Here is a 15,000-nt window from a genome sequence, read left to right as displayed (position 1 = left end):
ATGTGCTGCCCTCTGGTGGCTGAATCAGGAGTTGTCCTGGCTGCTCTTCTCTTCACTCTGTTCTCTATGAATAATTTTGTTCAGTTTCATGGCGAGCTCGTGTGCCGCCTTTTCTCATAATAACCTTCAACCTTTAACCTTTAAGATTAACGAGGTCGTGACTACCAGGAAATATAACGTAATGACGTCCGTCACAGGCTGAAAAGAGTCTTTGATATAAACAATTTAATCCCTCGTTCACGAGTCAAATCAAACATCATCACACAGAAATAACTCCCTTTAGCTTTATTTATGATCGAAACATCTTCAACTCAAACTACCAGAACCTCCTGAAGATCCAACAGAACCTCCTGAAGATCCAACAGAACCTCCCGAAGATCTAACAGAACCTCCCGAAGATCCAACAGAACCTACTGAAGATCCAACAGAACCTCCTGAAGATCCAACAGAACCTACTGAAGATCCAACAGAACCTCCCGAAGATCCAACAGAACCTACTGAAGATCCAACAGAACCTCCTGAAGATCCAACAGAACCTCCTGAAGATCCAACAGAACCTCCTGAAGATCCAAGAGAACCTCCCGAAGATCCAACAGAACCTCTCGAAGATCCAAGAGAACCTCCCGAAGATCCAACAGAACCTCCTGAAGATCCAAGAGAACCTCCCGAAGATCCAACAGAACCTCCTGAAGATCCAACAGAACCTCCCGAAGATCTAACAGAACCTCCCGAAGATCCAACAGAACCTACTGAAGATCCAACAGAACCTCCTGAAGATCCAACAGAACCTCCCGAAGATCCAACAGAACCTCCCGAAGATCCAACAGAACCTCCTGAAGATCCAACAGAACCTACTGAAGATCCAACAGAACCTCCCGAAGATCCAACAGAACCTCCTGAAGATCCAACAGAACCTCCCGAAGATCCAACAGAACCTACTGAAGATCCAACAGAACCTCCTGAAGATCCAACAGAACCTACTGAAGATCCAAGAGAACCTCCCGAAGATCCAACAGAACCTCTCGAAGATCCAAGAGAACCTCTCGAAGATCCAACAGAACCTACTGAAGATCCAACAGAACCTCTCGAAGATCCAAGGGAACCTCCTGAAGATCCAACAGAACCTCCTGAAGATCCAAGAGAACCTCCCGAAGATCCAACAGAACCTCTCGAAGATCCAAGGGAACCTCCCGAAGATCCAACAGAACCTACTGAAGATCCAACAGAACCTACTGAAGATCCAAGTGAACCTCCTGAAGATCCAACAGAACCTACTGAAGTTTCAAGAGAACCTCCCGAAGATCCAACAGAACCTACTGAAGATCCAAGTGAACCTGAAGATCCAAGTGAACCTCCTGAAGATCCAACAGAACCTACTGAAGATCCAACAGAACCTACTGAAGATCCAAGTGAACCTGAAGATCCAAGTGAACCTCCCGAAGATCCAACAGAACCTCCTGAAGATCCAACAGAACCTGAAGATCCAAGTGAACCTGAAGATCCAAGTGAACCTCCTGAAGATCCAAGAGAACCTGAAGATCCAAGTGAACCTGAAGATCCAAGTGAACCTGAAGATCCAAGTGAACCTGAAGATCCAAGAGAACCTGAATGTGCCTCTGATATGCAAACTGCAACGGATCCTGGAAAGCAGTGAGCAGGGTCCTCAGGTGCTGGAGAACCAGCCTCTCAAATGTCTTCATGACATGTGACGTGAGTGCCACAGGTCTGTAGTCACTGAGAGCGCTGGGACGACCTTTCTTTGGAACTGGGACGATGCAGGACGTCTTCCACAGGTCAGGCACCTTCATCAGCCTCAGGGAGAGGTTGAAGAGGTGCTGAAAGACTCCTGCAAGCTGCCCAGCACACACCTGGAGGATCCTGGGACTGATGTTGTCTGGTCCACTGGCTTTTCTGATGTGGAGTCTGGAGAGTTCTCTTTCTACCTGGCTGGTAGTCAGAGTGAGAGTGAGACAGTGAGTGGGGGAGGGGTGTGACGGGGGGCTGTCCTTTGAAGCTGCTGGTGAGGAGCTGAGAGGGGGGGAGGTGGTCAGGACCATGATGGGAGGAAGAGTAGAGTCTCTAGCAGAGGTGGGGGCTGAGGTGGTGGGGGGAGACCTAGCCCCACTATTTGAGCTCACTGGGTCGGGGGATGTGCCAAACCTATTGAAAAATAGGTTCAACTCAGCAGCAAATACTGGGTCTCCTTTAATTCTGGGTTCCGGCCTGCTGCAGCCCGTCATCTGCTTCATGCCATTCCACACCTCCTTTGAGTTGTTCTGTCCCATCTTGGCCTCAATCTCGTCCTTGAAGTTCTCCTCTCTCAGCTTCTTCTTTAACTCCTTTTGGACAGCCTTGAGCTCCTCACCATCCCTAGTCATGAAGGCCCTCTTCTTTCTGTTGAGGAGAGCTTTGATGTCTTTATTGATCATGGTTTGTTATTTGAGAAGCAGCGGACCTTTTTGGTAGGGACTATGGTGTCCTCACAGACCCTAACCCTAACCCTAGAGGCCTTCAATGTCATCACCATATTCCTCCTTAAACAGTTCCCAGTCTGTGACATTGAAGCACTCCTGCAGGGCCTCCTCTGTATCCTTAGACCAAACCTTCAAAGTCCTTGTGTTGGCCAATTTGAAATTGAAAAGTTTTCAAAGTGTTGTTTCCAGATATCTCCATTTTGAATTGCCAATTCTTCTTTGTGAGGTTTGCTGAAAGATTGCCATTTCCTCCAGAAATCATTTGCGTCAATGGACTCTTCAATCATATTAATTTGTCTCCTCACATGTTGTTCTTTTTTACCTCTGAGCGTTTGTCGTCGGACTGTCTGTGTTTCTGGTTAGATAGGTTTCTGAGTGTTTTTCTCAGATGCCTACACTCTGTGTCAAACCACTCCTCCATTGGTTCCATTGTTTGATTGATATCTTTATTGTCACTGTACAAGTACAACAAAATATTGTTGGAGCAAGCCAGTAGATGCCTAATATCAGAAAATATACAAATATACAAATACTAAAGCCAAATATTCAAATAAGAAATACAATTAAATAATACGATATAGTATACAATATACAATTAATTTGCAGGTGACAGGTATAGAATAAATATATTGCACTTAGTTATGCAGGACTCAGGGGGGGGGGGGCTCTGAGTCCAGGTAAGGGGAGCTTCAGTGTGGTGCAGAGAGTCAGAAGGTGGAGGAGGAAGGGACTGTGGGGTTTCGGGGGGAGGGGGGGCTTCTGTGATGCAGAGAGTCAGTGGGGGGGTGGGTGTCGCTTCTTTGTGTTCAGGAGTGAGACCGCTCTGTGGTAGAAGCTGTTTCGTACAGCACCCTGTTTGACCTGTGGGTCTTAGTTTTTTTCAGACTGGATAAGTCTGCCACATGAGGAGGATATGAGGAGGAGAGAAAGTCTAATTGAGTTTGGAAAGCTGTCTGGTATTGGTCCATCTATATGGTTGTTGTCTATGGTTCAGATTAGTGGGTTCTGTTTACTGTACTTTTGATGTACAGAGTGATTTTACTCTGGTCTGATAGGGGGGTGAGTGGACTGAGGGTCCAGGTCTGTGATGTTATAGTCCACTGTACTGGGGAGAGAGAGAGACGCTTTAACATCGAGCTCTGTGAAACCCTCACTGAGGTTCATGTAGGCACAAGGACCCAGCGGACACAAACCGCCCTCTCAGCCCGGTGGGCCCGCCCATTTCCTCCCTCTAAGCCATGTGCTGCTGGAGGAGGTGCAGTGAGCGGTGAGTTTGGGAGCAGACGATGACGATGGGTTAACCATTACAAACATCTCAACTTTAAAAAAAACTAAACCTGGAGAACATGGACGTCAAACAGGTTCTCCACTTCACGCCATCTGGTGAGTTTAAGGGTGGAGCGAGCAAGAGAGAGAGAGAAAGAGTGTGAGAGAGAGAGAGTGTGTGTGAGAGAGAGAGAGAGAGAGACATAGAGAGAGAGTGTGTGAGAGAGAGAGAGAGAGAGATAGACATAGAGAGAGAGTGTGTGTGTGAGAGAGAGACATAGAGAGAGAGTGTGTGTGTGTGAGAGAGAGAGAGAGAGAGACATAGAGAGAGAGTGTGTGTGTGAGAGAGAGAGAGAGAGACATAGAGAGAGAGTGTGTGTGTGAGAGAGAGAGTGTGTGTGAGAGAGAGAGAGACATAGAGAGAGAGTGTGAGAGAGAGAGAGAGTGTGAGAGAGAGAGAGACAGAGTGTGTGTGTGAGAGAGAGAGACAGAGAGAGAGTGTGAGAGAGAGAGAGAGAGAGAGTGTGTGTGAGTGAGAGAGAGAGAGAGAGACAGAGAGAGAGTGTGAGAGAGAGACAGAGAGAGAGTTAGAGAGGGGGGGGTCTTTCATGGCGCAACCTGAGCTGACTCTGTCACACACACCTCTCTAAAGTGTCTGTCTGTGTGTGTGTGTGTGTGTGTGTGTGTGTCTCTGTGTGTGTGTGTGTGTGTGTGTGTGTGTCTCTGTGTGTGTGTGTGTGTGTGTTTTTGTGTGTTTACTTTATTGATCCCAAACTGGGAAATTGTGGCGTTACAGCAGCAGGTTGTCCAAACACACAATATGAGCAAATCTAAACACAATATAATATTAAATACAAAGTAAATAAGCACTAAAAATATAAAAACTACGAATGGGAATATATACAACCAGGATTTAACTAAGCATTACTCGTCTTAAATATGAAAGATTAAATGTAAATGTGCAGAAACAGAGTTGTAAATGGACAGTATTGACATAGGGAGCTGTGCAATCAGTGATACATAAATTAAAGTGCAGGAGTGCAGACATGTTATAAGCAGAAACTATACAATATAACGGCGAGTAGACAGACAAATGAAGTGAACATGAGTGCAGGGATAATTTGTAAATGTAACATGTGCAGAACAGATTACAGTATGGAGAGACAGATATTATCATGATGACAGTTCTCTGCTCACATGAGGTGAGCTGTTGTACAGAGTTATAGCCTTCAGTAAGAAAGATTTCTTGTATCTGTCCTTGTGACAGCGGAGTTGTATCAGTCTGTTGGAGAAGCTGCTCCGCTGTTTGTCCAGTAGGGTGTGCAGAGGGTGATCGGGATTATCCATAATGGGTAACAGTTTGTTCAGAGTCCTCCTCTCTGTCACCACTACAAAAGAGTCCAGCTTGCAGCCTATCACAGAGCTGGCCTTCTTAATGAGTTTGTCCAGCCTCTTAGTGTCACCAGCTCCAATGCTGCTCCCCCAGCAGTCCACAGCAGAGAACAGCGCACTGGCCACAACAGACTGATAGAAGATCTCCAACATCTTGCTGCACACATTGAAGGCTCTCAGCTTCCTCAGAAAGTGGAGTCGGCTCATCCCCTTCTTGTACACAGCCTGAGTGTTGGCCTTCCAGTTCAGTTTGTTGTCTATGTTGACATCCAGGTTCTTGTACTCCTCCACCACAGACACATCCTCTCCCAGGATGCACAGCGGTGGTGGCTCTGTCCTCTTCCTTCTGAAGTCGATCACCATCTCCCTGGTCTTATCCACGTTCAGAATCAGGTGATTTCTTCCTGTCCACTCCACAAAGTTATCCACCAGCTCTCTGTACTCCCCCTCTTGCCCATCACTTATACACCCCACCACCGCAGAGTCATCAGAAAACTTCTGCAAGTGGCATGACCTGGAGTTGTATTTAAAGTCAGAGGTGTCCAAGGTGAAAAGGAAAGGAGACAGCACAGTACCCTGTGGAGCTCCTGTACTACTCTCCACCATTCCAGACTGAACACTGCCAAATCGGACAAACTGTGGTCTGTCTGTCAGGTAGTCAGTAATCCAGGAGGTGATGGACGAGTCCATGCCCATTAACTGCAGCTTCTCTTCCAGCAGTTGTGGCTGGATGGTGTTGAACGCACTGGAGAAATCCAAAAAGGTGATTCTCACAGTGCAGCCGTTTCCCTCCAGATGTGAGTGAGAACGCTGCAGCAGGTAAATGACGGCATCGTCCACTCCCAGGTGTGGCTGGTAGGCAAATTGTTGAGGGTCAAGGGATGGTTTCACCTGCGGCCTGAGGTGGGTCAAGACTAGCCTCTCTAACACTTTCATCACATGAGATGTGAGAGCCACTGGTCGATAGTCCTTGAGATCAGATGGTGTCGTCTTCTTTGGGACCGGGACCAAGCAGGACGTTTTCCACAGCACCGGTATCCTCTCCTGGCTCAGACTCAGGTTGAAGAGGTGTTGCAGAATCTCAGACAACTGGCTGGCGCAGGTCTACAGAACCCTTGGGCTGATGCCGTCCGGGCCTGGAGCCTTGCTGATGTTTAGTTTCTCCAGCTGTCCCTTCACCTGGCCAGTTGTTAGAGTCAGAGGGGGGATGGAGCAATTCCCCTCAGAGGGGGAAGTGCACTCCTGTGGTGCAGGGCCAGAGTCCAAAGAGTTCACCATGGGGGGTTGGGGGGGAGGGAGAAAATACAAAGGGAGGCTGGGAGGTGTGAAGGACAGGGGTGTTGTTTGAGGTGGGAGAGGCAGATGAAGGCTGTGAACTAAACCTGTTGAAGAACAGGTTTAGCTCATTGGCCCTCTCCAGGCTGCCAGAATGTTGTCTTTCTCTCCCTTTGAAACCAGTGATTTCCCTCATTCCAGTCCACACATCCCTCACGTTGTTCTGGTGGAGTTTGGCCTCCGGCTTTCTCCTGTATGAGTCCTTGCACTCCCTCAGCTTTTCCCTCAGATCATACTGTATCCTCCTCAGCTCCTCCCTGTTTCCAGACCTGAAGGCTTGTTTCTTTTTGTTGAGAAGGGCTTTCAGGTCACTGGTGATCCAGGGTTTGTTGTTAGGAAAACAGCGTACAGTCTGGGCCGGTAGAGCAGTGTTTTAACAGAATTTAATGTATTCTGTGATGCAGTCAGTCATGCTGTTAATGTCCTCTCCATGTGGCTCGCAGAGTACATCCCAGTATGTGGACTCAAAGCAATCCTGCAGTGCCTCATTGCTCTCCTGTGTCCACCTCCTAACAGTCCTTGTGGTCACAGGCTGTCTTTGGACCAGGGGGATATACTCTGGTGTCAGTAGGACCAGGTTGTGGTTTGATCTGCCCAGGGGGGGAAGGGCAGTGGTACTGTATGCTTCCTTAACGTTAGCATACAGAAGGTCCAGTGTTTTATTTTCTCTAGTTGGACAGTTAACATATTGATGAAAAGTGGGTAGTGTTTTGTCCATTTTTACATGATTAAAGTCCCCGGTAATGGCTACAAAAGCATTTGGATGCTTAGTTTGAGGCTGTGAAACTGTTGAGTGAATGGCATCACTCGCAGACTCGGCATCAGCTGACGGTGGGATGTAAACAGCTAGAACAATGGCGCACGTGAATTCCCTGGGCAGGTAATATGGGCGTATTCCAACAGCTAACAGTTCAATGTCCGGTTCGCAGAGACGTTCCTTCACACTAACATGGCCAGGATTACACCATCTTGTGTGTCTCTGTGATGATGTAGTCACGTGTTTATCATAAACTTAATAATTTCAGAATATGTCTTTGTGTTCTTAAAATAAAAGTTAGAATAATTATCGTTATTATTTTACCCCTGGGGTTAACAAAAGGATAATAAATGGTTAATAAAGGGTTAATAAGGGTTAATAAGGGTTAATAAAGGGTTATGTTAATGTGAACTCGGCAGCGCTGCAGGATTTGTTTTATTTACAGCGGGTAATAAATGATCGTCCATGACGGAGGCTTTTACAGCTGACCTTTAACAGATAACGGCGAGCTTCTGTGCCGAGCGTTCAACAACGACCACGTCGTCTCTACAATGAGAATATGTGTGTTTGTATCAATGCTACGTGTAGTTGAACAGAATCTCAATGTGAAGTAAAGAGTGGAGAAGAACATCCTGGAGAACAGGAAACATGCAGCAGCAGGTTGATTAGAGCACAGAGATGGTAGAGGTGGCGTGCAGACGGTCTATGGTCGTGCAGCGATCACACATTTTTTTGTATGTGCCGTTAATGGGTTAAAGAACTGGACTTGACGCGTCTCAGGTCGGGGATTAAGAAGATTAGCTCCTAGAAAAATGTCTAATATTTTAATCTCATCATGACATCATCCCCGTTTCTTTGTTCTTCAATCATTTTATATTATAACCGTCGTCCACCAATCACATTCCAGCGATATTTCAAACCTTGTTTTTCTCCCAGAGGTTTGGTGACATCACGGCCTCTTTGCTTTCTGAAGACTTGTGTGACTCGTATTACCGCCGCTCCAGAGCTCCGAGGTGGCGTGCTGGATAAAATCAACATGAGCTGGTTCTTATGGTCTTTGAGGTGTTGGAGTGGAATGAGCTGTGCTTTCTTCTTCCTGTTATCGGCCCAGCGAGTCCACATGTTCATGCTCCAGCTGGGATGATAACGATGGATCACCCCTCAGGAGCCCGCCCCTTTGACCTTCAAGGCTCGACCTCGGAGAGTTCAGCTCAAAGTTTTCACTCCTGTAGTTTGTTTCCAGAGACACAACAACGTTTCTACTGTTTCCTTTTTCTCAAGGACGAGCCGGTCCAACAGATAACACACACACACACACACGCACACACACACACACACACTCACACACACACACACACACACACACACACACACACACACACACACACACACACACACACACACACACACACACACACACACCTTCCTCTGTAAAGACTCTGGGGAGTCCATACTGGGGAGTCGATTAACCCTTTCTCATCTGAGGTTTGGGGAGATGCTGAATTGTCCCTCAATAATCAAAAGAAGTGGATATGGAATCATTTATATTTCATTACTAGCTGGTCAAACGATGCAGGTACTTCATCCACAAAGACGTCTTTAATATACTTTATTACGTTTCCATATCAGGTGCTGAAGGCCATGTCCATCACAACAGACATGACAGGTGCTGTGAGTGAAGGGCTTTGAAAAGTTTCCTAAATGTTTCCAACATTTTAACTTTTATCGGTGTGAGATGACACAGAGAGTTTTCATTGAACTCATTGCAGAGATCTGTTAGAGAGAACATATACAAGACTCTGCTAGAACCCAGTCTGGTACATTATTGGGTAACACTTTATAATAACCATCATCTATAAAGGGTAAATAGAGAGTTAATTAACTTTAGTTAAAAGTTATTTTACTGTTAACAAACAATGGAGAGATGGTCCTTAATGTTTGCTCATTATCTGTAATGCTATCATGTATGTTAACAGTTTATTATTTCAATCATTAAAACATGTTATACTCTTTATAAAGTGTTTGTTAATGATCTGTAAACCTTTAATAGATGGTTTATAAAACATGTATAAACATTACAGGGACACATGGACCAGATATTTGTAACATTTTTGTTCATGGTAAATAAATATTTTGTCTCTTTGTTAGCGCTCATGGCTCTGCTATGTTTCCTGCTAACAGTCTGTTCTGTCTCTTTGTTAGTGCTAACAAAGAGATCCATCTCCCTCAGGAGTTGGAGGAGAAAAAAAACAAGCTTAATCAGGAGAGAGATACATGCTCTAAATCTGCTAAATGTGAAAACGGTCTCTGCAGCTCGTTCTGTGGCTCCTTTCATGTCTTTAATATAACTCTGACATTTCTACACAGGAGGGAAAAGCTTGAGTTTAGAACATTTAATGAAAGTGTGCTCATATCATATTTCTCTCTGCTCCCACAGACGCTCCATCCAGCGGGAGGTCCAAGAATGGATATGTTTTCCAAGCGATGGGTGCGTAGCTGCACTAACACGTATCCTATTTACTCTCCACATGGCTCTGCTCTTTATTTTACACAATGTCAACAGTTTAACGGCCACTGGAAACATCATCCGTCAGTGTGAATGTTGCAGTCTTTCACATGATAATAGATCACAGCAGTTATTCATGCTAATGCTAATGCTCAAGGCTAACTGAAGACCCTTTCACATGCAAGTGAGCACAGCCAGTTTTGTTGTGAGGTTAATTAATGGGCAGATAACGAGGCAGAAGATCTCAGAGTCAAAGACGGATAGAAGGAATAACCATCGCTCAATGGTTTGCCCACAAAGGGTTAAGATCAAACTGAATATTAATCTCCTGTACAAAGAAGTTAGGGTCTGCTATTGTTCTGCTGCTGCATGTCTGCTTAGACAGAGTCTCTCATTGTGAGCTCGTCAACAGACGGCTGAGTGGTTAAATGAAGATGTCTCTGAGTGGAGACTTAATGTATCTACAGCTGAACCTCGATACACTGACTGAACAGTAAGAAGTTGAAATCAAAGAACTTAATGAGATTTATAACACGGTGACATTCATGTTTCATTCACAGATCTGCAGGATGGAGAACAGGAGGATTGTGGGAAAGATTCTCCAATCACCAACAAGGACCACATCTATGACAGCCAGCTCCAGATCAGTGTCTCCGGTATCTGTTTCATTTACAAATCAAAAAACAACATGAAGTGATCTGGCTTCACATCCGGTCGTTTCCTCATCTCATGACTTCTATTTTTGCAGAATAATCTGAAGCCTCTGCAAACAGGAAGTCATGTGTGCACGCTCTGATTTCCTGAACAAAGCTGAGCAGGCTGCTTGTTCCCCTTTATTAACAATGAAATTATTACCACAAGAGAGAGCTGATCCTTTGTTATTTCCAGGAGTAACACTAGAAGCAAAAGAACACAGTGCTGTTGGGTTTGGAATAAAATAAAGAGTCCAGACTGTTTGAATATCATATGGCTGATACACCTGAACAGTTTATCATAATAAAATGTTTATCTTTGCAGATGCTGATGACCCGGGGTTCGGCCTTTTAAACACGACAAGAAAAGTAAGACTTGTTTCCCTCTGTGTGTGTTAAACCTCAGCAGTCTGGATACGTGTTCCTTATCAGACATTATTGTGTTCCAACTCTTCTACCGACTTGTAATTGATTTAGTTGGTGAGTTTTGCTGGGCAACATTCATCACTTACATCACACACTAATGGAACCGCCCACCTGGCGAGCAAGAAAAGCCTTCTACTGCTGCACGAATCAGAATTAGAATCTGGGTTTATTGCCAAGTACATTTACACATACAAGGAATTTGACTTGGTGTATTGGTGCTACACAATTAACAAGGAAATAAAACAGAACTAGCAACAACTTAAATAATACAGAATAAGAAGATATTACAATATATAAAATAGAATTTACAAATGTAAAATATAAAATATAAAAAATAAAAAACACAAAATGTACAAAAGGTGAAACGTAGGAGCTGTGCAGTGGACTATGAGAAAAAAAGCTATTCACAGAGTGCATTTAAGGAAGATACATTTTTAAAGTCCAGTAGAGTTAGAAAGTAAACCAGAGACGAGGAATTCCTGGATGAATGTTGTTAGACGCTCTGCGGTCCCAGAGAGGAAACAAAGAACAGACTTCAGATTGTGTTCACTTGATCTAAATGTTCCTGACTTTAACAACAACAAAGCCTCATAACTCAGCATCGTGATCCTGATATCATTGTTAGCTAACGTTAATCAAACACACATGAAAGTGTCTGTACGTCTGTAGACGGTCATCGTGGAGATGCAAGAGGGAGGATTCTCCTCTAGATATCTGTAGACATCAGTGAGGTGAAGTTCAGCTGAGACTGAGCATATTGTCCTGCCTTCTGTATGAGGGTCACACGTGTCCAAAACTCTCAGTTTACCTTCATATCTCTGTTTCTCTGTAACCCTAACCCTAACCCGTCAGGGGATGTAGACATGCATCATTCAGAGGAAATTAAGAAGATCTCACCATGTAACACTAAACTGTCACACCTCCTTTGTTCTTGGCGTTCACCAGTATGTGAAGCCGATGAACTTCCAGGAGGAGGTGCGTGCCCACAGGGACCTGGACAGCTTCCTGGCCCAGGCGAGCATCCTTCTGGATGAGAAAGCTGCCACTCTGGACGAGGTCCTGAGGCGGATGCTGAGTCGTGTGGCGGAGGACAGTCATGAGAGTTGTAACGAGGACGAGGTCATGAACTCTCTGTTCACTGACGCAGGAGGAAAGGAGTGTAACGGTGAGTGAAACATGTCACTCTCTGAACCACTTTAAGGTGCTTTAAAGGCTGCTGGACTTGTTTACATTATTTTATGCTCCCTCAGTTCACCTTCTGTCTGAGACCATTCAGGGCGTGACTTCCACTTCCACTGGCGTTCGTTATCAGCAGTCCTGGCTCTGTATTCTGTGAGTTCATCTACAATCATGTTCATGTGAAAAGCTTCTGTGTGGACTCATTCTTCCTGCTCAGCAGAGTAAACGTTGTCGTTTCTGACTTCAGCTCCAATGTGAGGAGTCTGCAGAGACGTCATGTCTGCATCGCCCGTCTGGAGAGGACGCAGAACTGGGGCGTCAACTGCTGTGAGGCTCGCTACGTGATCCTCATCTTGGCCCCGCCCAGAACGGTGACATCAACTTTTCTGTCTATATATATATAGCTGTCTGTATATATGTGTGTGTGTGTGTGTGTGTGTGTGTGTGTGTGTGTGTGTGTGTGTGTGTGTGTGTGTGTGTGTGTGTGTGTATATATATATATGAGTTTTGGTCACCCTTAAATGCACAGTATGTAAAATATTTCGCCAGGGGCTCTCAATCAAAACAATAACAAAAGATGACGTCGAGGCTACAGGGCAATCATGGGAGTGATTCTCCCCACTCCCCATACAAAATGCAAGTACTCAACAATAAAATATATATAGCATGGGTTTAGTCAATTTTAAAGTAATCTACATATTATACCTTTAAAATCCAGATGCCAGAGCCTTTCATTAACACCTGTCTGATATCCAGGTCCTGAAACTGTCCCTGTTCAGATTCATTTGAACTGTTTGATAAAATAGAAGTGATTTCAGTCATTTTAAGGGAAAATGAATCACATCCACGTGTAAATGTCCTTTATGATATCAAGCTGGTTCATGTTGTGTGCACAGGGAAACTGCAGGGCCGTCTGTAGTGACAATAATAATCAATGATGATCAGGTGTCTCTAAGACGCCACACAGGGACATTTCTGGCTTCATCCCTTTTAATGTTGTTCTGTAAGATGATTGCATTTCAAACCTCCATTCAAGTCTTTATGAATTTAAATATCAGAATCGGGGTTTATTGCCAAGTGCATTTAGACATACAAGGAATCTGACTTGGTGTATTGGTGCTAAACAATTAACAAGGAAATAAAGCAGCCGAGCATGTGACCTCATGTGATCGTTGGTAGAAAACACGGGGAACTCACATGTTTGTTTTTTTTCTGAGGGTTCGCTGCTACAGGAGATGAAATCAGATAAAAACATGAGTCAGCATGATGTAGGTGAAAATGAAATCCACATTCACAGATTCCTTGAACTCAACATGTCCGACTTTGTCAACATCCTTTGCAGAAAAGCACCAAGACGGCGATCGAACTGGGCAGAACATTTTCCACGATGTTCTCCGACATTTCCTTCAGACAGAAGCTTCTGGAAGCCAAGACTCAGGACGAGTTCAAACAGGAGCTGGTGTTCCAGCGACAGCAGCTCTCCGCCGCCAACGACAAGCCGGTTGTAGAGGAAGTGGAGGACTCGGATCCCCGAAGAGGGAAACCAATTGAGGTGGGAAAGACGTCAATGTGATTGATAAGAGGTTCACAACAAATATACAGAAACAAATCTCACTCACAGTTTGGGCTTGTAAAACCAACATTGATATGTTCTGCTTGCTGTTGGATCCGTCCACATGTGGACCTCATGTTGTTCCAACAGGCACATAAAGATGTGATGCATTCAGGGAAAATAGTTGAGCCAGATTATCTGATAATCCTGTTTCCACACTCCACCGGCCCGGGCCTGAGGAATGACCAGCAGCTGGGCAACAGATCGCAAAGCTTCCTGGCAGCAGAATGTGTGCAGCTCCATGTAATGATGGACTGCTTCATTAAGTCCAGTGTTTAAATGAAGAGGAGACGAGTGCACCCAGCAGGAGGCTGGAACAGAGAGAGAGAAAGTTAATTTTGTAAAAGAGCAAAGGTGAGCAACAGGAGGAGGCTTCAGCGGCTGATACCCTGAACGCTTTAACTAACAACATGTCCTTATAACTTATTGGGCAATCCCAAACCAGAACAGTACCAAACCAGACTGTGCAGCACTATGAAAGACCGCTTTGTCCCGGCCGTCAGCGAAGCTCAGTGTTAGCACAGCAAGGTGCTAAACCAGGGCGGGTGGGCACTTTGTTAGCCTCCCCATCACTCTGCTGTTTAAATTCTATTTTGCTGCTGTCTTTAAAGTCTTTCTATGTGATTTTTCACACTTAAATGTAGAAATCAAGTTTATCCTCTGAAAATAACTCTGTGAGTCATGACTCACACTGAGTCCCACTGTCTGTGATGTTTTCAGAGTCCTATCTTCACTTTGTTTACATCGCCGGGACGGCCAGCTGACTCCTCCCCTCGTGTATAAAAGTTGTTTAATTGAGGGACTAGAGAAAAGAAGAATAACATACTGTACTCACTGCTTAACTGTGTTTCTAGATCACGCTCATTTCAGGTAAACTTACATGCAGTGTGAAGATACCAGCATAATAAAGATCACTAGCATTAGCATGCTAACACAACAATGCAGCGCCAGTTGTTTTGGTTTCATGCTGGTGCTCAAGGGCGACATCTGCTGGATCAAAAAATCACATATAAAGTCTTTAAGTTTGAATTCCCCAGAATGCAGTTATAATCTGTACTTCAGCCAAAGAGGCATTAAAGATTACTCAAACACTTTTATAACACTCATTAGTCTGAAGCGTTGGTGCAGTCCCTGAGCCTGTCGTCTCAGGACAGAGGCTGCAGTTTCCTAAGAAAGGGTTAATGACTGATGATGACTCGATCCTTACTTCAGCACGATGATGAAATCAGGACCAGAACACTTTCTAAACTGCACGTGTCTGATCATCAACACCCCCCCCCCCCCCCCCGATTGACCTCGTGCAGCGCGGAGCGAGCAGTTCCCCGCTCTTTGATCACATGTGGAGCTCTGTAACAATTAGC

General features: G+C 44.9%; 1 protein-coding gene across 1 annotated transcript in view; it reads left to right on the top strand.

Moving 5' to 3' along the window:
- The window catches only part of LOC110004767 (solute carrier family 4 member 11), a 24,449-nt gene that overhangs the window by 4,459 nt on the left and 4,990 nt on the right, over positions 1-15,000 (top strand). Inside the window, 7 exon segments of the mRNA XM_065958704.1 lie at positions 9,662-9,712; positions 10,291-10,386; positions 10,748-10,791; positions 11,794-12,013; positions 12,099-12,180; positions 12,275-12,398; positions 13,370-13,579. Of these exon segments, the coding sequence (XP_065814776.1) occupies positions 9,662-9,712; positions 10,291-10,386; positions 10,748-10,791; positions 11,794-12,013; positions 12,099-12,180; positions 12,275-12,398; positions 13,370-13,579 (827 nt within the window).

Source organism: Labrus bergylta, chromosome 9 (genome assembly GCF_963930695.1).
Source record: "Labrus bergylta chromosome 9, fLabBer1.1, whole genome shotgun sequence".
NCBI lineage: Eukaryota > Metazoa > Chordata > Actinopteri > Labriformes > Labridae > Labrus > Labrus bergylta.
This window is presented reverse-complemented; position numbering and strand designations above follow the sequence as displayed.